This window comes from Rhinopithecus roxellana, chromosome 4, assembly GCF_007565055.1.
Source record: "Rhinopithecus roxellana isolate Shanxi Qingling chromosome 4, ASM756505v1, whole genome shotgun sequence".
Lineage (NCBI taxonomy): Eukaryota > Metazoa > Chordata > Mammalia > Primates > Cercopithecidae > Rhinopithecus > Rhinopithecus roxellana.
The window spans coordinates 152,568,784-152,595,579 of NC_044552.1; the positions used below are offsets into that span (position 1 = coordinate 152,568,784).

Consider the following 26,796-nt stretch of genomic DNA (forward strand, 5'->3'; position numbering starts at 1 on the left):
TAGAGTTGTTTGAACCCTTTATAAATTCTGGTTATTCATCCCTTCTCAGAGTGATAGTTTGCAAATATTTTCTTCCATTCCATGGGTTGTCGCTTCACTTTTTGATTGTATCCTTTGCTGGGCAGAAGCTTGTTAACTTGATGTGATTCCATTTGTCCATGTTTACTTTGGTTGCCTATGCTTACAAGGTATTGCTCAAGACATTTAAGTGACTTTCTTAAGGAAAATAGCCTATATTTGAGCATCTGGTGACTCAGAACCCCAGGCCCCCACCGAGTTACTGTAGATCTGGAACTATATTTATGCTGAAGGGATGGGAGCACTGAATCCTTTATATGGCCTAACCTGTGCCTGAATGTCTTGTCTTCATTTGAGACTTCACTGTGGAGATTGGTTTTCTGAGTCACAGAAAGGGTACATTTTGGTGGGTTTAAGCTTATTCCTAATAGTTCTATCACATCCGTATGTTATCACTTTGAGCAGCTCAAATTTGTAGTTGACTTTCTGAGTTCAAAGCAACTTTCATTTATGTCCTTAGGAGAGAAAGCAAGTAATTAATTTCACTTTGGTTTAGAAATACAGCAGTATGAAATTTATCTTCTGATAAATGCAAATTATGAATGTGGGAAACAATACCTTCTCTGCAGCTAAGGCACCCCTTAGGCTGTTAATTCACGTGAAATAGGTAATCAATTATGTAGGTCAGAATACTGGCAGTATATTAAACCAAGGTTCATTAGAGAACTGCTTTCTAGGTCATACGCCAATTCTCTTTCAGTGGAATGTACTTGGATAGAAAGAAATTATTTCAGGTGACATATGTGGGGACAAGGATAATTATTATAAGGCATTTGCTTTTAGTTTGCTTCCTATTTTTCCTTCTTGGTTAAACATGGTATCAGTACTAGTCTATGGAATTAACCAAAAAGCAGCATCTCTTTGTTTCTATCAAAACTTTAAAGTTATTTTGATGATAGTGAAAATTTGTTTACATCTGTCACCTGGATAACCTCCATTCATTCCATATAAATGACTTTGCCTTTAAAAAAAAAGCTCCCCCCAACCACGCAAAAAAAAAAAAAAAAAAAAAAAAAAAGAAATTTAGAGCCTATCTATCCCTTAATCAGTAAGTGGTTAGAAAGAACTGCTATATAAATGGTTATGTTCATGAAGTTTTATGTAAAGGGTGACATATTACGTATTTAAACGATTTAGATGAAAAAAGGAAAGTGAAGATAGAAGTAAGAGAAAGAAAATCTCATCTAGGCTTGGGCAGGAATGGGAATTTAAGTAGGTACAGCACGCTATGAGAGGAGGGGTCTTTTGCTCGGGCACTTGCTGTAGGATTTGGGATTCCTGGTGGGTCTGTCTGTGATCTTGTGAACTGGGCAGTTTTCAGCAAACAAACCTATACCACTCCCTTCTTAGTCTTCTGTGAAATCATACAAGACAAATAATTGCTAATTAATTAATTCAATTGATGATAGTCTCTGTGTTTAGGGTCCTCAGAATTACCCCTCAGTTTGGTGATTTGCTGGAGGTACTCACAGGACTGGGCATGTAGTTGTACTCAAGGCTGTACTTGATGAGAGCCGAAGGTACAAAGGACAATCCACAAAAGGAAGGGGTGCACTGGGTGAAATCCAGGAGAGACCTGGCACAGCCTTCCGAGGACACCTTCGTTCCTCCAGCAGTGACTTCTGACAATGTTTGTCTAGTGTTACCTACCAGGGAAGCATGTTAGAGACTCAATTCCCAGTTTTCTTGTTGGGGGTTGGTCATGTACACACCCTCTGCCTGGTGTGTTCTAAACTTCCAGACTCCCAGAAGGAACGCAGGTGTTCAGCATGAACCCATATTGTTTGCACAAACAGTCTAGGCATAGTGGCCTGGTCTTCAGTTAACTGTTGACTGGGAACACCCCCAGAGCCAAAGTCCTTGATGCCAGCCAAGGGCTGACCTTGCAAGCAGCCTTTCAAAGTAGGAGTGCTCTGTCCAGTCTGCTGTGTTAACCCTTTTTCTGCCCAGAGCCAGGCACTGTGCCATGTAGAGAATGAGACAGATCATGTGGTTTATAGTCTAGCTGAAGAGGCTGAAGTTTAATAAATTCCTACTAATAAGTAGGAGATTTCAGCTTGTGATGAATGTCTGGAAGTGGAAGAGGAGGAGGGTACAATGAGAGTATAGTACAGTGAGTGGAGAGTGTGTGGCTAGTGAAGGTGGCTCAGGTGAAACTGCCTTTAAATTGACTAAATGTCTCACTGAGCCCTAAGAGAGGAGGGGATTGAGGGCAGGTAGCAGTGAAGACTGTGGATGAGGAGAGGAAAGGAAGGGCTTGGCAAGCTGGAGGAATGAAATGAGAGAAGCATGGGGCTAAGTGGCATCATTGTTACTGACCGCTCCCTTTCCATCCTCCAATTAGACTTATTTTCAGCACTAGTCTTGTGACTCCAGGGGGCTTCTGCTGCAGAGATTTCTTTCCTCCTCTTTATCAAAGCCTGAGATTAGGCTGGGCGCGGTGGCTCACACCTGTAATCTCAGCACTTTGGGAGGCTGAGGCAGGCGGATCCCGAGGTCAGGAGAGCAAGATCATCCTGTGAATGGTGAAATCCCGTCTCTACTAAAAATACAAAAAATTAGCCGGTCGTGATGGTGGGCACCTGTAGTCCCAGCTACTCTGGAGGCTGAGGCAGGAGAATGGTGTGAACCTGGGAGGCGGAGCTTACAGTGAGCCGAGATCGCACCACTGCACTCCAGGCTGGGCGACAGGGCAAGACTCTCAAAAACAAACAAACAAACAAACACACAAACAAAAACAAAGCCTGAGATTAGCAGTCAGATTTTTCAGTTTATAATTTGAGGTAAAATGTGTAAAATATAATTCCAAATTGGAGGTAGCCCTGACCAATACCACTCCTGTTAAAGTGTAATAAGCTCAGACAGGAGAAAGTGTGAAGAAACAACACAATTTGGCCTTAAGAGCTGACATCCTGGGCTTGTATCTTCATTCCAACCCTAAATATTGCTTCTGTGGCCAATAGAGAACTACTACGATTATTTAACTTCTCTGTGCTTCATTTTCCTGTTGTATATTTTGGGGATTATCATTCATTTATTAAGTAAATATTTTGAACATTTTCTGTGAGTTGCGTGCTTAGTTCTCTGAGGCTTAACTGGGCTAGTATGTGTAATGTGTATAACATAGTATCTTATATGCAGAGAGCATTGAAAGTAGGCCAACTGTTATTAACAAGTGCTATTAGCTATTTTATCTTTTTGATGGGGAAGGAGGTGAAACAGTTGTAGTATAGATGCATGAGCGGTAAATACAGAGAAGGAGGTGTATAAAGTTGAATTTTGGGATTCTGAAAGCAAACTTACCTGATTTTAAAGTTATACATCTGCTGACCTTCATTTGCTTTTGGACAAATAAAGGAAGGTTTTACGTAGATGCGTATGCATTCAACCTAGAACAATTGTATGCAGTTTGGGAGAACACACACACAAGTTAACGAGAGCATTGCTGTTGAGCACTGTGGTGGTACAACACTGCTTGGTATGACACAAGATACGTTTTGTTTTAACTTGGCAGATTTTGTTATTAAGTTGCTAGAATTATTTATACAGGAATATAAAGAAAATTTACTAATTCTGGTATATGTTTTGGAATTGTCTTTTGAAACTAATAAGATTTTTTAACGTAAATGTATATGTACACTTATCTTTTGGTGCTTGGAAAATACAAAACCATCTCACGCTGAGAGTTACTGGATTTTCCTTTCATTGAACATTTCAATTGTGGGAGGATGCACTGTCTGCTCATGTAGCCCATTCCAGTTACAGAAGCCTTGTTTCCTAAACATTCTGCCTGAAGTCGAATTGTTATCTGACTTCCTCAATTATTAATCCTAGTTTTGCCCCCTGGGTTTATGGATGGAAAAAAACAAAACAAGAAATGAATAAACCAAAAAATATCTTAACCTGTTTTACTTAAATAACATTCAGATTAAACAGCAATGCCCATCAAGAATCTTGTGTTCTTCAAACTAAACATTTGTACTCATTCACCCACTCCTCATATGACATGCATTTCAGTCCCCTCACAGTTCAAGCTGTTCTTTGATAACTGGACTATTATAGTTCAGTAATTAACAGCATGAGATGGTGGTGTTTTCCCCCAAATTTATCTTACAGTTGGACTGACACTGTAAGAAGCTGAAAATGATTTTACTTATTGTTTGTATCTGGACTAAACACAGAAGAAATTACAAAATTGAGAGAATTATTACAATAAATAAAAGATTATTGGTTACGTATACCTTAGATTTTTTTTTAAGGTTTTCCCTAACCTAGCTGAGTTTAGTTACTGTGAGATAATGGAAATTTAATATATTTTCCCTTCTGTGATTGAGGAAGGACAGAGGGCTTGAGATAAGATACTTAATGTGGCAGGAAATAATTCTTTTAAGGTCAAGAAGACCTGTTTTAGGGCATGTAAAAGCACTGTGATATGGAATTGCAGGAACTAGAACTCAGGTGTCATGGGGGAGAGGCATAGTGGGAGAGGAGGAATGATATACTGGATACTTGCCATATGCTTTTGACTGGTTTTTAAAATTAATATGGACACAAAATTGGGATCTTTCTCCACAATTAAAATGGTAGAATTAATACTGAAAAATGCTTTTGCCTAATTCTTACAAGAGATCCTTTAGTACCTATGATTACTAATTTAGCATTATTTCTTATAATGAGTAAAGCAATAATTCTTTAACCTCTGATTTGAAAGTGACTTTTAAAATAAATAATTTTATGGACATTAAGGTGATAAGACTTCAGAAATAATAAAGACTTTAGCCTATTAGTATAATATATTGTTATAAAGACACATTTAAAGATATATCAGAAATGAACCTAATTTGCATTCAGTTGGTGACATAGCCACAGAGAGATGAATATTTCAAGTGACTTTAAAACATAATATTGTGGGCAGGTACGGTGGCTCACGTCTGTAATCCCAGCACATTGGGAGGCCGAGGCAGGCGGATCATGAGGTCAGGAGATCGAGACCATCCTGGTTAAGACGGTGAAACCCCATCTCTACTACAGGCGCCTGTAGTCCCAGCTACTCGGGAGGCTGAGGCAAGAGAATGGCATGAACCTGAGAGGCGGAGCTTGCAGTGAGCTGAGATCGTGCCACTGCACTCCAGCCTGGGTGACACAGCGAGACTCTGTCTCAAACAAAAACAGAAAAAACCATAATAACATGTATATTTGTACTGGTATATATCTCAAAGGATAAAGAAACCCACTTGATATGTTTGTTGTGTGATAGAACAATGAATGATTATGTAATCTAGTTCCACTTTCCTGAAATTGGAATACTTCTATTCACTGAAAGGAACTAGGGATCCTGAGAAAAAAATGTATGAATCTATAGCTGGGGCAGAAAATGAACAAGAGGAACCTAAGATATCTTGTACTAGCAGAGGATGGAAGCTGTTGAGATCTGCTGGGTTCTTGTCAGAGTGACTGAACCTGCTTGAAGAGGCTCCTCCACCTGGCTGCAAGATGGGACAATTTGAGCACCAGTTAAGGGTAATAGTTACAATGTAAGGAACAGATCAAATTTATTCAAATATGTGGTTTCATAGTAATACTATTATTTTTTAGTTGTTTACCCATGGCGGAACATTGCTGTATCCACTCATTATTTTCAAAACTGGTGAACAGAGGGGAACAAATTAAGCATTTGTCTTGTTTGATCTCGATGAACTGTCCCACTGGACAACCACATAGTAGATGAAGCTAAGTTTTTCTTCATATTATTTCAGCTAACAAATGAAGAAGGCATGATAGAATGAGGAACATCACCATTGTCAAGCCCTACTGAATTTATCACTCAGGAGCCTCTAATGCTGCTGATATCACAAAAATCTTCTGACAGAAGTGTGCAGTAACACTGGCCAAATTGCCTGTACCCCCAAATGGAACCTACATCTCTTCAGGCCTTGAGGTCTAATGTCAATTTTCAAGAAATGCAGAGAGCGGAGGAACATGCTAAGCCCCGCAGGGATAAAGTCAGAAAAATCCAGATTGAAGTAAACCATAGGACTAAAAACCTATTTTATTCAGAAATAAGTTATAATGGGGGAAAGTAAGAGATGGAGGGGAATATTATTGGACCAGAGAGACCTAAATATAATTTTAAAAATGAAATACCAAACTACTGCAACATGTTGAATTTACTTGATTTACTTGTGTCCTAGTTCAGACCAACAAGCTGTTAAAAAAAAAAAAAAGAGATTTAAAGCCTGGATATTTCTGATGGAATTAAAAATAATAATGTCTCTTTAGGTGTGATAGTAGCATTTATGGTTAGAATAGTTTTATCTTTTGGAGATACATATTGAAATGTATTAATATATTAAAATAATTTCTTGGATTTGCTTTGAAATTATATGAGAGGAGAGTAGGTGGTAGAGATGGAAAATATTGGCTATGAATTGGTAATTGTTGAAGCTGGCTGTTGAGTACATAGGGCCATTACATTTTTTGTGTGGTTTGATAAAAGTTTTAAATGTATATTTATACATATGTGTACATATGCAAAATCTTCATCTGAAAAAGAGTTGAATTTGTGGCTTGTAGAAAGCAAAAACCAAAAGGGTAGCATAATAATGTGTTACATTATTAGAAGCTTGTAAGATTTCTGTGAAGACAGGAGAAAAGTAGCCTCAATGCTACTATATTTAACAACAAAGATACAAAAATGTATCATTGTTGACATTATTTTTTTACTGATATTTTGCATTACTGTGCATGGAAACTCAAAGTTGCCAGTCCTTTTCATCACTGCTCTGTGTCTCAATGTCAAAACGTTGAAGTAGAGATATTGATGTGATGTTTATCTATTTCTTTAAAGGAATTACTCAGCAAGAAAATAAAGTTAATTATTATCTACCCCTCAGATTGCTGGCTGTTAGCCACAGAAGCAATTATCTGTACTAAAATATTCATCAGTCTTTATTATGCCTTTTGTTACGTATCTTCAGGTCAGTGTTAAATCTAACTGCTATATGTACCACTCTGCTTTTCAGTGTGGTTTTGTTTAGATTGTAATTCTTCATGACATTTTCCATGGGCACTTGCGAATTGCATTGTGAAAATTAATGAAATTCATCAGCTCTTCCTAACTTACCCTGATCAGTCTATCAATAACCATGTGCTTCTCTTCTATCATTTATTACTTTTAACCAGCCCATCCTCATTAGTACTCCTGCCAACTGTTGAAAAATGAAATGAAGATGAAAGTCAGTTTAATTAGTTTTATCTGTTTGCACTCTGGCAAAATGTTACGTAGATGAAAGGAGGTCGTTTATTAGTATGAATGATATATTTTAAAATATACTCGCTCAAATATACACAATTACTTCGGAATAGTTATCTGTATTAGTCTGTCTGTGCGATTTACTGGCAGCAAATTTTAAATCATTGGCTACTCCAAGCTTATGTATTTTCTGTTCTTACCCTAAATTTAGCTGTTTCTTCATGGAGTCTTGGTTCCTTTTGTTGTAGACTGGTACTAGCAACCAAGCTCTAGGTGCTATATATATGCAATTATACCAGGATATTGTTGCTTCTAGGTCCTCTCCGCTAACATAGCAAAGTGAGACTTGTGTGTATTTACGAGATATACGTATCTACTAGTATACCTATATGTAACCGTTCTTATTTGTATTGTCATACATGAGTTCACTGATACCTCCAACTCTAATTCATTACCACATGGATCATTCTGAACTCTTCCTTTTGTTTATCTGTAACATCCCATGCTACCATTGAGAAATCTTGTTCCCACCATCTGCCACTCATTTGTTTAACTGACCAGTGTTAAACTGTACCCTCTTGGTACAACAACTTTACCAACTAGAGTGTGGTGCATATGTACAGTTTATTTTGCATTTTATTCTCACAGACCCCACTTATTTTCAAAGTTATATAGGTTAGCACCTTATCCTCTGCCACCGGCTTCAGGGAGGTTGTTTTATATGTGTGTAATACATTTAGATTCTTTTGTTGCATTATGCTTTCCATCCTGAGACGCCCTGACCTTATAAGTGAGTTTTTAAAAATTTGCATACATGGTTGTTTATTCTTTGTGCTATAAAGTTCTACAGATTTTTGGCAAATGCATAGTGTCATGTATTCATCATTATAGTGTCTTACAGAATAGTTTTGTCATCCTAAAAGATCCCTTGTACTTTACCATTCATAATTTGCCCTTTCCCCTTGAACTCCTGGTAGTCACTGATCTTTTTACTACCTCTACAGCTTATGCCTTTTCTCCAGTGTTGTGTAGTTGGAATTGTATAATGTGTATCCTTTTTAGACTGACTTTTCTTCTCATAGCAATATGTGTTTAAGACTCATCCATGTTACTTCATGGCTTGTTAGCCCGTTTCTTTTTAGTGGGAAATATCTAGTCGTATGGATGTATCACAGTTTGTTTATCCATTTGCGTATTGAAGAATGTCTTGATTGCTTCCAGATTTGGGTGATTATGAGTAAAGCTGCCAAAAACACATGCAGGTTTTTGTGTGGACATCAGTCTTCATATCGATTGGGTAAATGCTTACTAGTGTGATTTTTGGGTCACACAGAAAGACTGTATTTAGCTTTGTAAGAAACTGCAAAACAGTCTTTCAAAGTCACTGTAGCATTTTGCATCCTTATCAAGATTAAATGATAATTTTTGTTGCTTTGCATCCATGCCAACAATTGGTACTGTCAGGTTTTTTTTTAATTTTAGCCATTCCAATAGATGTGTAATATAATCTCATTTTTGTTTTAACTTCAATTCACGATGAACAAATGAGCATCTTTTAAAATGTTTATTGCCATATCTATGTCTTCTTTACTGAAGTGGCCTTTGGCCCGTTTTTCAGTTGAGTTGATTGTTTTCTTATTGTTGAGTTTTAAGAGTGTTTTTCTTTTGTTGTTTATTTTGGATGCACATCTTTTATCTGACATGTAATTTGGCAAATGTGACTCATATGGTAATGCACTAAGATGAAATGAGATGACAAGGAGGAATTAGTTATTACTATGTTTTTCAGCCTCAGTTTCTGGGAAAATGTAGAGTAATAGTAACACAAAAAGGAAAACCAAGAGTTACAATCTCTTTGGGAACAAGTGAGAAGGAAATAACTCATGTAGTTTTGACTTAAGATGGAGCTTGAGGTGATGGGAAAAGAGCTAGACTGGAGATTAAAAATATGTTAAGATTCCTGATTTAGATTTTGGTGTCATCATTATGGATTGTTGAAGAGAAAGCAGAATTCAAGAGCAATTAGAAAGTTAGGATAAAAATTCTATAGCCTTGTGTCATGGGAGTGGCAGAAAGAAATTTTAAGAAGGAGTCAATACTGAATATGGAGGACCTAAGGAGAGCATGAAATTTGCATTATCTGTCTTCTCAAAGGTCAAGTATGCTATCAGCTTACTGTAGTAACCTGCACCTTTTATTTCTAGGGACTATAATTTGCTGTGTCAGGAGAGTACTTACTTTATTGAGTCAATTATATTTAGCATTTTATAGAATTTCTCACACTGAATTTTACACCACTGGGGCCCTTTTGCAGGTGAATATAGCCAGGGGTCTTACTTTCATTTGTCTTATACAGCTCTGTGTGTGTGTGTGTGTGTGTGTGTGTTTAAATTGACTATTTAACTACCAATTTCATTGAAATAAGTCATTTTCCTTTTCAGTTATACCATTCTGTTGCAGAATCCCAACAGTTGTGACTTTAGTTCCCAGCAGAATTAATTAACACATATGAATTCTCTGTTTTGTCTGTTTGGGAAAACATACAGCCTACTCCCTGGAGTCATAAAGATATGCTTCCTTTCCTTCTTTTCTTTCTCAGAGTGCAGTTTTTCATTGCCTTTTTTTTAAACCTAACCATCCCTAAAAACGGTAGTTTATTCAAATAATTCACAGAAAAGATACAGTAGTAAAAATAATTCCCGTCACTGAAGGATAATTATTCAAAGCCTGTTTGTGTTTGGGGTTGTTTAATGAAATGGCATACCAACCCAAAGCACCAGATTGAAAACATATACTTTATATGTAAGATGTGAAAGCATGTGAAAATACTTTGTTTGAAAATCTTATATATAATGTATATGTAATATACATTATTACATATACATTACATAATATTTACATATACATTACATATGTATATGTAAATCTTATGTTTATCATTAGACTATGAAAACTATTTCAGTGAAACTGACTACATACACAGAATATTAATGAATAAATGTCAAGATTATTCTGAACTGAACATTAGTTATACCACTGGGTTTAATGCCTTTGAGAAAAAGAAAGGATTTGTGTCGTAAGGCAATAAAAGATAAAAATTTATTCATTTATGTATTAAATCATTTTTTAGCACCTATAATGTTTCAGTGCTAGATTTTCCTGTTTACTACTCTTGCTAGAGTTTCACTTGCTTTGACCACTAAATCTATGGTAACTATATACCGAAAAAATAAGTACTCTGTAAGCCTTAATGTACCGCATTGGCTCTTGGCATTGGTTCATATATAACTCTGAAATTTATTGTTAGAAACAACTGTGTAACATGATGTAATATCTGTAGTTTAAAATTGCTAAACTAACTACATTCTTTTTTATTGTGGTCATACACACACATACACACACACACATATATGAAAAATGGTGTTTTAACCATTTTATATGCTGTTTTAAGCATATAATTTAGTGGCATTATGTATATTCCCCATGTTGGGCAGTATTCACCTGTCTAGTTCCAAAAGTTTGCTGTCACTCCCAGTAGAAGCTCTGTGCCTATTAAGCAATAACTTCCCCTTCCTGCTCTTTCCAGCCCTCTCTCCATTAGAAGAGAGGTTGCTGGGTCTTAGCATAATGTGTTGTGATACTATACCATATTTCATTTATGTGAAGAAGTTGTATAGGTGAATTTTATTCTTTTCAATTCTTTTACAGGTTTGACAGATGAAAAAGTGAAGGCATATCTTTCTCTTCACCCCCAGGTATTAGATGAATTTGTATCTGAAAGTGTTAGTGCAGAGACAGTAGAGAAATGGCTGAAGAGGAAGAACAACAAATCAGAAGGTAAGATCTCATTTTAAACCAACTTTTTCTATGTTACCGCAAAAGACCAAGCATTTAATATATTCTAGAGAGCGAAATATAACATAGACAAAAATTACCATTTTAATTCTATCAGAGTTACTCCATTTAAAAAGATAAAATAAGTTAGAGAACAAATAAATGCAAAAGAAAGATCCTTGACTAATTAAAAATAAAAACTTGGCAAATTTTGAGAATTCAGTTGATTAAGATACAACCATATTGAAAAATGCAGAAGTCAATATTATACTTGATTTTATTTAAAGATTACTTTTAGTGATGAGCTAAACATTATTCATAGTATATATTTCAAAGATATACTTATTATATTTTATAAAGAGAAGTGTTTTACAAAAAGAAATCATTCACAAAAAGAAGCCAATATAAAAACAATTTTTATATTAGGAAAGCACTGTAGACTTGGCATTTCTTTCATACTCAGACTCTAGATTTGCCATCAGTAAACTTTCGGTAAAAGAACAGGGATATCTTTTTGATCTAAACTCTCATGAAATGAGAAAAGGAGTGGAGGACCACTGTTTTAACTTTTGAGATCATGGCATTTTAAGCACATCGTGGTTTAAATTTTCTGCAAAGTAGCTTTCTACAGTAGGAGTCTCTTTGCATGTTGTTCTCTTAGTCTCTGAAACACATGTATTTTTAGGGCAGAGACTGCTTAAGAAGCAGTTATATTCATGAATAAACAACTAAAGACTCAAAGGGGATGTGAAGCAAAATGAATTTTTCCTCAAATTGAATGTATATTAATATATTGGATTGTTTGATTTGAATATTGTGGTATAATTTTTATTTTGTTTCAAGTGGATTTATATTTGGCTAAACTTATTTCTGTGAATATTGTTTTTATTGTGACAATTTTATATGTGTTTTTGACTGTATAACTTTTTTTAAAATTTAAGTTCTGGGATACATGTACAGAATGTGCAGGTTTGTTGTATAACTTTTATATTAAAAACACAAAAATACTATTTTGGGGGAAATTTTATTAATGTAAAAAGGTGTTATCTTATAGTTCTAAAATGTCTAATAACAATGAATAAAAATGTATCATTGTTATTAAAATGTTATGGTGCTAGAAGTAAAGGTAATTTTCCTCACTAGTTTTTAAAGTTTCTGAAATTTCGTTATTCATTTTTTATAGTGGTAATTTTTTTTTAATGAGGGCTTTTGTGCTGAAATATGAAGTAGTTTTTAAAGTATGTGTATGCAAATGTGTTTGTACGTGTATGCCTGTAAGTGTGGATTGAGAGGGAGGGGAGAAGAGAAATAATAAGTCAGAAACAGGCATTGTCTTCTCAATCTTGACATTTAATAACCTTAAAAAAAGCTTGACAAAACATAATTTAGTTTTTATAAACCTCAAACATTTGAAAACAGTTGAAATGTTTGACACTTTGAAAAGTGTGGCTCAGCTTTGCTTAAGCAGTTGATAAATAAAGATGCAAATTTCAACTTGCTATATAATGAAGGATAATAGTATAGTGTAAGAATATATGGTCTTTGTGGGATATGAAATTGAATACAGGTCTTAGAAAATGAAAAATTCTACCTATAGTAGTGCTGCCATGAAAACTAACTCCTGAATTTTTATAAACATGTCAATGTGTCATTTCCTACCTCCCAAATCTTTGTTTCCTATATTTATCAAATAACACTTTATTGAACACATGTGCAGAAGAGCTAAATAATTATTAAGACCAGCAGTGTGTAACTGAAACCCTACTCAGTTATTGTCCTCCTCACTTAACTTTTTTTTTCTTATAAGGAAATGTTTTTTATTTGACCTTGCAGAGGGCTAAGGATGGTGGAAAGAGGCTGAGTGAGATGTAACTTGGAGTTTACCATCTAGTTGTGGGAATAGGCACAGAACCACCTAGCAGAGTGCATCAGCAGTAAACAGGGATACAAGCAGTGGAAGTATATACAAAGAAACTTTACATTCTACTGTGCAGCCTAGTAAAATCCCTGTCAGCCTGTCTTCTGAGGGTGTTCATCAAAATAATGTATCTCATCATATACCGCTTCATGTTCAGTGAAATTCTGTAGGATGGCCCTTGAGGCCTATATAAAAGCCAGGCTTCCTCCCTTCATCCTTTCCTCCCTTCTTTTGTTTCTTCCTGTTTCTTTAAAAAATGTCCTGTTCTCTGGGCGCTGTGGCTTATGACTTTAATCCCAGCACTTTGGGAGGCCGAGGTGGGCAAATCCCTTGAGGTCAGGAGTTTGAGACCAGCCTGGCCAACATGGTAAAATGCTGTCTATACTAAAAAACACAAAAATTAGCTAGGCGTGGTGGCGCATGCCTGTAATCCCAGCTACTTGGGAGACTAAGGCACAATAATCACTTGAACCTGGGAGCTGGAGGTTGCAGTGAGCAGAGATCACACCACTGCACTCCAGCCTGGGCAGCAGAGAGAGACTCTGTCTCAAACAAACAAAAAACCAAACCAAAACAAAAAGAAAGTTCCGTTCTCAAGTATGCCTCATTCTCCTTCCATGTTGCTTCACTGAAAACTTTTTGAGGAAGAAAATTTTTGTGGAAAGGATTTTCAGGAAGTGTTTTTATTTCCATGAGTGGAACCAGAAACAGAAACTGTGACAGATGGAAGATATTGGAGGCTAGCTTGTTGAAAATGAGACAAGCCTATCTAAATTATTTCATTTTTTGTCATTTAGAAAAAAGACAATGAAGTAAAACCATGTAACACACTGTACCCCATAAATATGTACAATTATTATAAGTCAAAAATAATAATAAAAGGAAAAAACAACTGTCAGCAGTGTGAACACTGACCATGTTTGATTTGAGTATCGTAGCAGAATTTTTATTTTGTTTCAAATGGATTTATATTTGACTAAACTTGCAAAGGGAAGCAGAAGGATCATCAAGGGTCCAGCATCTGAATCTCAATAGAATCATGAGACACTTACTATGAGATCAATTTGAAGGCATGAACTGCGTGTATCATAGTAATTTTTGTATTCCTCACATTTTTGAATGAATGAATGAATTAGGGAGGGTTAAATACTAAACCTCCAAGTGAAACAGCCTGAGGGTCGCTACATTTGATTCTCATACTACAGGGACACAGAGCTATTTTTATGCTTCTCTCCCTCATATTCATTTAATAGCCTCTTGAGGGAAGATATTATAAAATAGATTGATTGATTGATTGATTTTTCAGCAAAGTGTTGCTCTGTCGTCCAGGCTGGAGGGCAGTGGTGCGCTCTCAGCTCACTGCAGCCTCTGCCTCAAGGTTCAAGTGATTCCCCTGCCTCAGCCTCTGGAGTAGCTGGGATTACAGGTGCACACCACCACACCCGGCTACTATTTGTATTTTTTTTTTTTTTTGAGAAGGGAGTCTTGCTCTGTCACCCAGGCTGGAGTGCAGTGGGGCGATCTCCGCTCACTGCAAGCTCCGCCTCCCGGGTTCACACCATTCTCCTGCCTCAGCCTCCTGAGTAGCTGGGACTACAGGCGCCCGCCACCACGCCTGGCTAATTTTTTGTATTTTTAGTAGAGACGGGGTTTCACCATGTTAACCAGGATGGTCTCGATCTCCTGACCTCGCGATTCGCCTGCCTTGGCCTCCCAGAGTGCTGGGATTACAGGCGTGAGCCACCGCCCCCGGCCTGTATTTTTTTGTTAGAGACAGGGTTTCAACATGTTGGCCAGGTTGGTCTCCAACTCCTGACCTCAAGTGATCCCCCCACCTTAACCTCCCAGAGTGCTGAGATTACTGGCCGTACTGCACTGTTCCTGGCCCATATGTATTTTAATTCCCACAGGTCCCTTGTGTTTTCATTCATTCAGCAAACTGTGTGTCAAGTTCTGTTTAGGTGCTGGGATTATTAAATTGTTAAAGCATTCTCAGTCTACAAATAGAAGGAAGGAGTTGTAATTTACTGCTTTCTTCTAGTTAGTCTGGCAGTGGGTTTAAGCAAAGTCCAAACTGGTAGTTTCCCTGTCAGGGAAGAGTCTTACAGAGAAAGGGGAGATTACAGCAAGTTACTGTCTATTTTGTTTCAACAGACAGGGAGAAGGAGGTTTTGGGAAATGTGTAACGTGACAAGTCCTCAAAGATTTAAATTTCAGAGTCTTTTTTTCCTAACTCTTCAGTTTAATTATATTGCTTTCATAGCATTTTCATTTCAGATACATAAAATTCTATCTACGGTTGAGAGGAAAAATGCCTTTTAAAAGTTGATCTCTGAACCTAAATTCCAAACCACCATTTTTTCAGTGATATATGGAAATTAGAGACTGCATTTATTTATTTTATAACCTGTTGTACTCATTTAGGAAATATATAAAAACTTCCTCAGAAAGCATTAAGACCGACACATCCTCAGAATAAAATATAGCTTCGAAGCAGAGTTTTAAACAGGTTTCATCAAACAGCTATACATTCATTTTGAAAAAACTTGGGAAAAAAAAAGAAAATTATCTAGGCATATATTGCCCACTAAATGTTGTATTTTTAGGCAAAATAAATTTGACAGTAAATTTTGTCCAGCTGGTACCCTTCAAGACTCAGATTACTAAATGATTTAACATTTACACATCTATATTTATACAAAGTATAAATATATTATTAAACATTAAGATACAATGAAGGTCCATTGTTTTGCATTTCTTATAAGAATATTCTAAAATGGAAAACAATTTCCCACCACTAATGCCATTCCAGTATTTCAGTTATATGTAGGAAGAATCATGAGTTACCTTGACAATCAGCAGTGTCTCCTTTTGGCCCCTAATGTAAAAAATTATGAGTTGACAGTGTTGGTGGTATTAGAAAGGGTGCATGAAGAAGTGGATGGTAGCATGACTATATTTGGCATCTTTTTGTACTAGAATAATATTTAAAATAAGTGGATTAATTTCTTAAAAACCTCAACTGTAATTATAACATTAATTTCTTAAAGGTAAGTTACTGAGTGTTCCAGAGGGTGATTAATGAACCCACAATCATTTAAGAATTGTAAGTAGAATGCCACCTTTTGCAGTCAGTAATTTTTATTACTATGATTGTGTCTGAAATATTCAACAACAGACCATATCACTATCATTGTACCTATGAATTCAGATAATTAATAATGAAAATATTTGTGCTGCCTGATACCTTAAGTTTTTTTCAACAAATGAAGTTTTCTTTCTTTCTCAAATAATGTAGTTATTATATATGTTTTCCTTTCAATGATTCTAGAATTGGGATTTAATTTTCATACGAATAAAGCAGTTAGATATTTTGTTCTTAGAATAAGTAGGATTTAAATTATGCCCCCTAAACCTACAATTTGATAGTCTAAAATTCAGATTAAATTGCATTTGTGTGGTTTAATATGTAACAGATGGTTTCTGTGCTAGTATATATAAGGAAGAAGGATATTAAATTAATGGGGCATAAATTACTTTGCCAAAACGTGCAGTGTTGGAAGGTTTAGTAAGTGGGATACTAATAAATAATATATTAACTATTAGTATATTTTCATGATAAGAAAACCACATTTTTGAAATGGTTTGCATAGAACCTAATTTTGGACACTTTTCGCTTTTTCCTTCAATTTTTTTGTCTCAGATGTTGAAATTACATTCTTACATGGAATTTTCATATATTTTATTTGTATTTTTTGGTAATGGAAACCAGAAAATGTGTTGAATGCCTTGATCTGAATTATAAATAAACATGAGTCCACCATCTGGTAACTAGAAAGAAGATAAAGTTGATACGAATTTATCTATAAAGAGTTATTTGGCATATTCCATTATTTTTGTTAATTGTGTGTTCACATTATCATAAAGATGGATCTTTGGTATTTACGTATTTTAAGTTTTAAAATTATGAATATATTATTATGAATACATAGTAATTATACATATTTATGAGGTACAGGTGATATTTGATACAAGCATACAATGTAATAATCAAATCTGGGTAATTGAGATATCCACTACTGCAAACATTTATCATTTCTTTATTTTTTATTTTTTATTTTTATTATACTTTAAGTTCTAGGGTACATGTGCATAACGTGCAGGTTTGCTACATATGTATATTTGTGCCATGTTGGTGTGCTGCACCCATCAACTCGTCAGCACCCATCAATTCATCATTTATATCATGTATAACTCCCCGATGCAATCCCTCCCCCCTCCCCCCTCCCCATGATATGCCCCAGTGTGTGATGTTCCCCTTCCCGAGTCCAAGTGATCTCATTGTTCAGTTCCCACCTATGAGTGAGAACATGCGGTGTTTGGTTTTCTCTTCCTGTGATAGTTTGCTAAGAATGATGGTCTCCAGCTGCATCCATGTCCCTACAAAGGACACAAACTCATCCTTTTTTATGGCTGCATAGTATTCCATGGTGTATATGTGCCACATTTTCTTAATCCAGTCTGTCACAGATGGACATTTGGGTTGATTCCAAGTCTTTGCTATTGTGAATAGTGCCGCAATAAACATACGTGTGCATGTGTCTTTGTAGTAGAATAATTTATAATCCTTTGGGTATATACCCAGTAGTGGGATGGCTGGGTCATATGGTACATCTAGTTCTAGATCCTTGAGGAATTGCCATACTGTTTTCCATAATGGTTGAACTAGTTTACAATCCCACCAACAGTGTAAAAGTGTTCCTATTTCTCCACATCCTCTCCAACACCTGTTGTTTCCTGACTTCTTAATGATTGCCATTCTAACTGGTGTGAGATGGTATCTCATTGTGGTTTTGATTTGCATTTCTCTGATGGCGAGTGATGATGAGCATTTTTTCATGTGTCTGTTGGCTGTATGAATGTCTTCTTTTGAGAAATGTCTGTTCATATCCTTTGCCCACTTTTTGATGGGGTTGTTTGTTTTTTTCTTGTATATTTGTTTGAGTTCTTTGTAGATTCTGGATATTAGCCCTTTGCCAGATGAGTAGATTGCAAAAATTTTCTCCCATTCTGTAGGTTGCCTGTTCACTCTGGTGGTAGTTTCTTTTGCTGTGCAGAAGCTCTTTAGTTTAATTAGATCCCATTTGTCAATTTTGGCTTTTGCTGCTGTTGCTTTTGGTGTTTTAGACATGAAGTCCTTGCCCATGCCTATGTCCTAAATGGTACTACCTAGATTTTCTTCTAGGGTTTTTATGGTATTAGGTCTAACATTTAAGTCTCTAATCCATCTTGAATTAATCTTCGTATAGGAGTAAGGAAAGGATCCATTTTCAGCTTTCTACTTATGGCTAGCCAATTTTCCCTGCACCATTTATTAAATAGGGAATCCTTTCCCCATTGCAGATGACATGATTGTATATTTAGAAAACCCCATCATCTCAGCCCAAAATCTCCTTAAGCTGATAAGCAACTTCAGCAAAGTCTCAGGATACAAAATTAATGTGCAAAAATCACAAGCATTCTTATCCACCAGTGACAGACAAGCAGAGAGCCAAATCAGGAATGAACTTCCATTCACAATTGCTTCAAAGAGAATAAAATACCTAGGAATCCAACTTACAAGGGATGTCAAGGACCTCTTCAAGGAGAACTACAAACCACTGCTCAGTGAAATCAAAGAGGACACAAACAAATGGAAGAACATACCATGCTCATGGATAGGAAGAATCAATATCGTGAAAATGGCCATACTGCCCAAGGTTATTTATAGATTCAATGCCATGCCCATCAAGCTACCAATGAGTTTCTTCACAGAATTGGAAAAAACTGCTTTAAAGTTCATATGGAACCAAAAAAGAGCCCGCATTGCCAAGACAATCCTAAGTCAAAAGGACAAAGCTGGAGGCGTCACGCTACCTGACTTCAAACTATACTACAAGGCTACAGTAACCAAAACAGCATGGTACTGGTACCAAAACAGAGCTATAGACCAATGGAACAGCACAGAGTCCTCAGAAATAATACCACACATCTACAGCCATCTGATCTTTGACATTTATCATTTCTTTGTGTTGAGAATATCCCAAACCTACTACCCAGGTTTAATAATTGGTCCCCCTATTGTGCTACCAAATACTAGATCTTATTCCTTCTATATAACTATAATTTTGTACCTGTTAACCAACCACTCTGAACAGTTTCTTCTCACTGGTGTTCCCAGCCTCTGGTAACTACCAGCTTATTCTCTTCTTTCATGAGATCCCTTTTCTAACCTCTCACATATGAGTAAGAACGTGCAATTTTTGTCTTTCTGCACTCGGCTTATTTCACTTAACGAACTCTAGTTCCATCCGTGTTGCTGCAAATGATAGGATTGTATTTTTCATGGCTGAATAATATTCATTATATATATGTGTGTGTGTGTATGTGTGTGTGTGTGTGTGTGTGTGTGTGTGTGTGTATATATATATATATATATATATATATATATATATCTCACATTTTCTTTATCCATTCACCCATTAATGGGTGCTTAGGTTGATTACATATTTGGCTACCATGAATAGTGCTGCAATAAACATGGGAGGACAGGTATATCTTTGATATGCTGATTTCCTTTCTTTGAGATACATACTCAGCAGTGCCACTGCATTTTATGGTAGTTCTGATTTTAGTTTTTTGAGGAACCTCCATACTGTTTTCCATAATGGCTGTAGTAATTTACATTCCTACCAATAGTATACGAGCATTCCCCTTTCTTCACTAGCATTTGTTGTTTCCTGTCTTTTTGACAATAGTCATTTTAACTGAGGTAAGAGGATATCTCACTGTGGTTTTGATTTGCATTTTCCTGATGAGTAGTGATATTGAGCATTTTTTCATATACCTGTTGGGTATTTGTATGTCTTTCTTCTCTTGAGAAATACCTATTCAGATCTTTTGCTAATTTTTTGCTCAGATTTTTTTTTTTTTTTTTTTTACTATTGATCTGTTTGAGTTCCTTATATATTCAGGTTATTAATTTTTTGTCAGTTGAATAGTTAGCAGATATTTTCTCCTGTTCTGTAGGTTGTCTCTTCACTTTGTTTGCTTTGCAGAAGTTTTTAAGCTTGAGGTGATCACATGTCAATTTTTGCTTTGGTTGCCTGTGCTTTTGAGGTCTTACGCAAAAATTCTTTGTCCAGACCAATGCCCTGTTGCATTTCCCCAATGTTTTTTATAGTAGTTTCTTAGTTTTAGGTCTTACATTTAAGTATTTAATCCATTTTGATTTATGTATAAGGTGAGAGATAGGGGTATAGGTTATCATCTTCTGCATATGGATATCCAGTTTTCCCAGCACAGGGAGAGACTGTCCTTTCCTCATTGAATGTTCTTGGTGCCATTGTCAAAAATGAGTTGACTAAAAAATATGGATTTATTTCTGCAATCTGTGTTCTGTTCTCTTGGTCTATATGTCTGTTTATATGCCAGTACCATGCTGTTTTGGTTACTCTAGATTTATAGTGTAATTTGAGGTCAGGTAATGTGATGTCACCAGCTTTGTTCCTTTTGCTCAGAATGGCTTTGACTTTTATGGGTCTTTTGTTCTTTCTATATGCATTTTAAGATTGTTTTGTCTATTTCTGCGAACAGTGTGATTTTGAGAGAGATTGCATTTAATCTGTAGATTGCTTTGGGTAGTATGGACATTTTAATAGGATGTGATTCTTCCAATCCATGAGCATAATTCCATGTTTTTCGTTTCCAGTTTGTTTCATCAATGTTTTATAGTTTTAATTGTAGTATCTTTAACTTCTTTGCTTAAGTTTATTCCTAGGAAAATAAATCATTCTATAAAAAAGATACCTGTACTTGTATGTTTATTGCAGCATTATTCACAATAGCAAAAATATGGAACCAACCTAAGTGCTTATCAACAGATTGGACAAAGAAAATGTGGTGTGTGTACACACACACACACGCACACACCCCACAGAATACTACTCAGCCATAGAAAATAATGAAATCATGTCTTTTGCAGCAATGTAGTTGGAACTAGAAGCCATTATCTTAAAATAACTCAGAAATGGAAATCACATATTTAGTACTATATTGAATAAGTTGCGAAAGCAGGCATCTTTGTCTTGTTAATCTTACAAGAAAGACTTCAGTCTTTCCCTGTTCAGTGTCATGCTAGCTATAGGTTTGTTGCATATGGCCTTTATTGTTTTGAGGTATGTTTCTTCTATAGCCAGTTTGCTACGTGTTTTATCATAAAGGAATGTTGAATTTTATTGACTGCTTTTTCAGCATCTATTCAAATGATCATGTTTTCTGTCTGATTCTATTCATGTGATATATCATGTTTATTGATTTGCATATGTTGAAACCATCTTTACATGTTTAATATGCATCTTGCTTAATTATGATGAATGGATTTTTAATGTATTACAGAATTTAGTTTTGTAGTATTTTGTTGAGGATTTTTGTATCTATGTTCATTAGTGATACTGGCCTGTAATTTTCTTTTTTCTGTTGTGTTTTTGTCTGGTTTTGGAATCAGGATAATCCTGGCCTCATAGAATGAGTTTGAAAGTATTTTCTCCTCCTCAATTTTTTGAAATACTTCAAATAGAATTGGGGTTGGTTATTTAAGTATTTTGTGAAATTCATCAATGAAACTGTCAGGTTCTAGATTTTTTTTTTTTTTTGATGGAAGACTTTTTATTATTACATCAATCTTGTTACTTGTTATTGGTCTCTTCAGGTTTTCTATTTCTTCCTGGTACAATCGTGTTGGGTCATGTGTGTCTAGGAATTTATCTGTTTCTCTTTGGCTTTCCAACTTATTAGCATATCTTTGCTCATAGCAGTTTCTAATGATCCTTTAAATTTCTGTGGTATCTGTTAAAATGTCTCCTTTGTCGTATCTGGTTTTGTTTGAGTCTTCTTCCGTTTTTCTTGGTTAGTCTGTGAGCATATCACCATAAAATTGCCGATTCTCATCTGATGTATTCTTTCTGAGAGTATTTGGCCAGGTTAGGGAAATCACTTGTGCCTTTTGACCAAGGATTCATAGCAGTTCAACCACATTTATTTAGATTTTGATAATTTTATAGATTGTCATATTATCACAAATAATATTAGAGAATATGAAATGAATTCAAATAAATATAATAGCTTTGTTGCAGACTAGATTGATTTCTGAAGTGATTTTTCAAAATAAATTAAAAACCTGTGAAATATAAGTGGCAACACCATTTCCAAATTAAAAAGAATCTGCTTCTTAAAAGCTTCCTGAAGATTTAACAATCATCTAAATTATTTGACCTAAGGTTGAATAATTATTTCTAGAAACATCCACTTGAGAGGGTTGCACCTCTCAAGTAAATGCCAGTACTGTTCATTTTCTGGCTAGTCATTTAGTATGCCAATGAACAAGTATTACTGAGTACCCACTATGAGTGTGTAATTGGAGAACAAGGAATTTACTATAGTCCACCTCTACGATGGTGGTCCCATAAGACTGTAATGCCATCTCTTTCCTGTGCCTTTTTTATGTTTAGATATGTTTAGACACACAGATACTTACCATTGTATTATAGCTACCTACAGTATTCAGTACAGTCACATGCTATACAGGTTTGGAGCCTGGAAGAGATAGGCTATACCACCTTATAGTCTAGGTGAAGTAGGCTCTACCATCTAGGTTTGTGCAGGTCACTCTATGATGTTCTTGTAACAGTGAAATCACAGCAATGCATTTCTCAGACTGTATCTCACCATTAAGTGACATGTTACTGTATAAACTTGCTTTTCTCAAGAAGATCACTTTCATATAGGGGAAGTCAGATAACACATCATCAAAGAATAAGGTTATTTTAATATTTTGTGACCATATATTTGAAAAAATCCAGTATAATGTTTAGCAAGTACGAATTTTAAAATAAATTAAATTTGCTTGAGATTGAAGAATCCACATTGTTTATTTTTAGCCATTCTGACTGGGCTGAGATACTGAGTGTCCGCTCTCTGTCTGCTGCGTCCTGAGTAATTTGTGTCACCAGAGTAATATTTCTTGTGCTACTGACCTTGAGAAACTTCTCATTTTGTGGTGAAGGAATATATGAAACCTTTAGAGAGCGGTGACTCAGGTGTGTAATCAAGTGTTAAATGGGATGGTGTAGATTTATGAAGACAAGACTGTGAGACTTGAGGTCATGAAGAGGCAGAAAACTGGGAAGTATTTTCTTGGAGTTGTTGAACTAGGGCCACTGTTCTGAAAGTGTGATCCCCAGACCAGTAACATGAACATCACCTGCGAACTAGTTAGAAATGTCATGGGTCGGGTCTCACCCCAGACTTGCTAAATCAGAAACTCTGGTGGAGGAGCCTGGAAATCTGTGTTTGGATTAGCTCCCCGGGTAATTCTGATGCTGGCTAGTTTGGGAACTACTGCTGCAGACACTGGGGGCACATGAGAGAATAAAGGTAGTGCTGTCGTGGCTGGGGAGCAACATGAGCAAAGGCAGGAAAGCAGAGCTCCTGTGATTGACTTCTACCAGAGCCCCGAGATGGGAGGAGTTGGCACAAACAGTTACGATTAGAAGCCGGTTTCACCAAAACAGAGGTTAGTTTAAAGCCAGTTGGCTAGCATGACAGTTCAATTCAAACAACAGTTTGGATACAATGAATATGCTCATTATTCCTTTTCTTAAAAAAGTTTTTGGGTTTTTAAATTGTTGTTTATTTTCGTACCAGTAATTTTGATGTGCTATGCTATGAGGTAGTTTTGCTACAGATTATAAATCTTGAAATTATTTTTCTTATTTTAAGAATGCAAGAAGATAGTTTAAAGTTTTTGTCTTTTAATTCCCATTTCATATATTAGCCTGTTGGTGTTCTACATTGATTGTAATAGGAAAAGTAGAAACAGCATAAATATTCAAAATAGTTATTTAATTGATAGCTTAAAGGATGGTGAGTTGCAGAACTATATATAATTCTTTCCTGTGAGATAATAATCAACACATAAATGCTAATAAAATATGTGATTGTGGTTGTTTTGGATGTGGGATTTGTAGGTACATTTATGTTGTTCTTGTAAATACTGTTTTTTAATAGGAAAGAAATAGAAAAAATATTTTAAAGGCACCCGGAAATTTTTTTTTGTTGAAGATTTTGCCCCAACTTCTGTTTCTGTTCAAAGGATAATGAACGTTTATTTAGTCTACATTTATGAATGCTCTATTATTGGTGATTTCCTTTTTTCCCCTCAATAATAAATTATCATTAGTCATTTAGATTGTCACATGGGAAGCTGATGGCTGAACTGGAATATAGAAAAGGACACAGCTCAGTTTTGGTCTCATTGGGTTTACACATTAATTTATTTTCCTCGATTTTACCAAATATCTCGTATGTGCTTAATGCTTGCTAAGCATTAGACACAGATTCAGCTCTAATGGAACTTTGAATCTAAATGGGGCAAAAATAGTAAGAGCTAATTAGACCATAATTATTGAAATCAGTTATACAAGTGCTAAAAGGAAAGGGCAATGTACAATGAATGCATGTAGTTAGAGTATGTGATCTCCTCTGGGGGTTTGGGAAGGGTTCCCTGAGACACTGGAATTTAAGCTGAGGCACAAAGAATGACTAGAGTTGGCTAAATAGAAGGGAGAGGAAGGAAGTGATGGAAAGGCTCGCATGTAGAGGAGGAGGATGGAGAAGTGATCAAGGACCTTTTGGGACATGTATAAAGATTTAGGATTTCATGCTGCAAGCAATGTCAAGTTATTGAAAGGTTTGAAGGAGATTTGATAATATATATTTTGAATGAAATTTCGTAGTATTGTTCGGTTTGAACATATTAATGGAGTGAAGTTTCAGTCTCCTTGGTTGATTGATGCCTCTCCAAACCATTAGTACACTTGTTTGATGGTTTATCATGTCAGTATCAACCGATGACTTACACATATCTTAATGTAGTGACTCAACTTTTTGAAATTGAAGCAAAAACTTTTTGTATCTATGTTTGTGGAGCATCAAAGAATAAAGTTTTGCTGGAAACTTGTTTTTAAATTTTAACTTTTATTTTAGATTCGGGGGAACATGTGCTGGTTTTTTACATGGGTATATTGCGTGATGCTGAAGTTTGTCAGTTGATCCCATCACCCAGGTAGTGAACATAGTACTTAATAGGAAGTTAGCGTAGTACTCAATATGTAGTTTTTCTGTTCACGTCACTCGCCCACTTTGTAATGTGGCTGTTTTGTGCTTGTTGATTTGTTTAAGTTCCTTATAGATTCTGGTTATTAGACCTTTTTTGGATGCATAGTTTGTGAATATTGTCTCCCGTTTTCTTGGTGGTTGTTGCAGGGGTCTCTAGAGGGACAGAACTAATAGGGTGTGTGTGTGTATACACACACAGCATGCACACACACACACATATATACACATATATGTATATATAAAGGGGAGTTTACTTAAATTATTAACTTACACAATCACAAGGTCCCACTGTAGGCAAGCTGAGAAGAAGGAGGAGCCAGTCCAAGTCCCAAAACTGAAGAACTTGGAGTCCCATATTCCAGGGCAGGAAGCATCCAGTATGGGAGAAAGATTTAGGCTGGGAGGCTAGGCCAGTCTCCCCTTTTCACATTTTTCTGCCTGCATTATATTTGCTGGAAGCTGATTAGATGGTGTCCACCAGATTAAGGGTGGGTCTGCCTTCCCCAGCCCACTGACTCAAATGTTAATCTCATTTGGCAGCACCCTCACAGACACACCCAGGATTAATACTTCACATCCTCCAATCCAATCAAGTTGACACTCAGTATAAACCATCACAAATCCACCCCTTGTCAACTTGAACCCATACACATCTCCTGAGATCATACACAATCTTCAAATAAAGACAGTAATACGGTCATAATTACACCTAACATAATACAGCTATCTTTCATACGATAGGAGGTGCACCAACCCCCAACCCAAATACTGTTCCATAAAGTGAACAATACTTAAATGCTGATATGAAGTCAGTAAATCTTATGTAACATGATAAAAGAAAAGGAAATAAATTAAGATATTAGTACAAGTGTGTACATGCACAACATGTTTTTAACAAAAGAAGGAGGAAATACTCATGACAGTTACAGTCCTCATTTCTGCTGCTGGCCATGTGGTCATAGCTGGTATTGATGACTGCCTTCTTCTACTACTCATTCTGTATTTCCTTGGCCTTCAGCATGCACCTCAGCAGGTCGTGGTTTTTTTCCTGGTGGAGTGACCCAAACCTTCATTCCTGAAGGGTCTGGACCATTGGTAGTCCTGCCTGGATTGGGCTATTGTAGTTTCCCGTTGACTTTAATCATAAGGCATGGTAATAATAAGAGACACCCTAACGGATCTCCTGTATTCCATGCATACTCTTCCTTACCTTCGTTATGGAGTAGTAGACTGATTTCATCTTGATAGTCTGGGTCAGTCACCCCAGCCAACAGTGTAACTCCATTCTTATTGTGTTGACTTAAAGGTAGGAGGAGCCCAAAGTGTCCATGTGGCAGTCTTCCAGTTTAATGGAATCGTTGTTGTGAGTCCTGGTGGCAGTGTTTCTTCCTCTGGAAGTAAGACCTCTAGGACAGCAGAATGTAATGTTGTAGGAACAGGAAGCCAGAGATTTTGCTAATGGATCACTAGGGGTGATGGTGAGTGGTGCCACTTCCAC

At 36.1% G+C, this 26,796-nt stretch overlaps 1 protein-coding gene across 8 annotated transcripts in view; it reads left to right on the forward strand.

Moving 5' to 3' along the window:
* The window catches only part of PDE10A (phosphodiesterase 10A), a 362,722-nt gene that overhangs the window by 115,761 nt on the left and 220,165 nt on the right, over positions 1-26,796 (forward strand). For 5 of the 8 annotated variants that reach the window (XM_030929478.1, XM_030929471.1, XM_030929470.1 and 2 more), the window contains one exon: positions 11,039-11,167. The exons of 2 other annotated variants lie outside the window; for them this stretch is intronic. In XM_030929478.1, the coding sequence (XP_030785338.1) occupies positions 11,039-11,167 (129 nt within the window). Of the gene's footprint in view, positions 1-11,030; positions 11,168-26,796 lie in introns of those variants that run through there. One more of the 8 variants, XM_030929475.1, reaches the window with a different exon arrangement.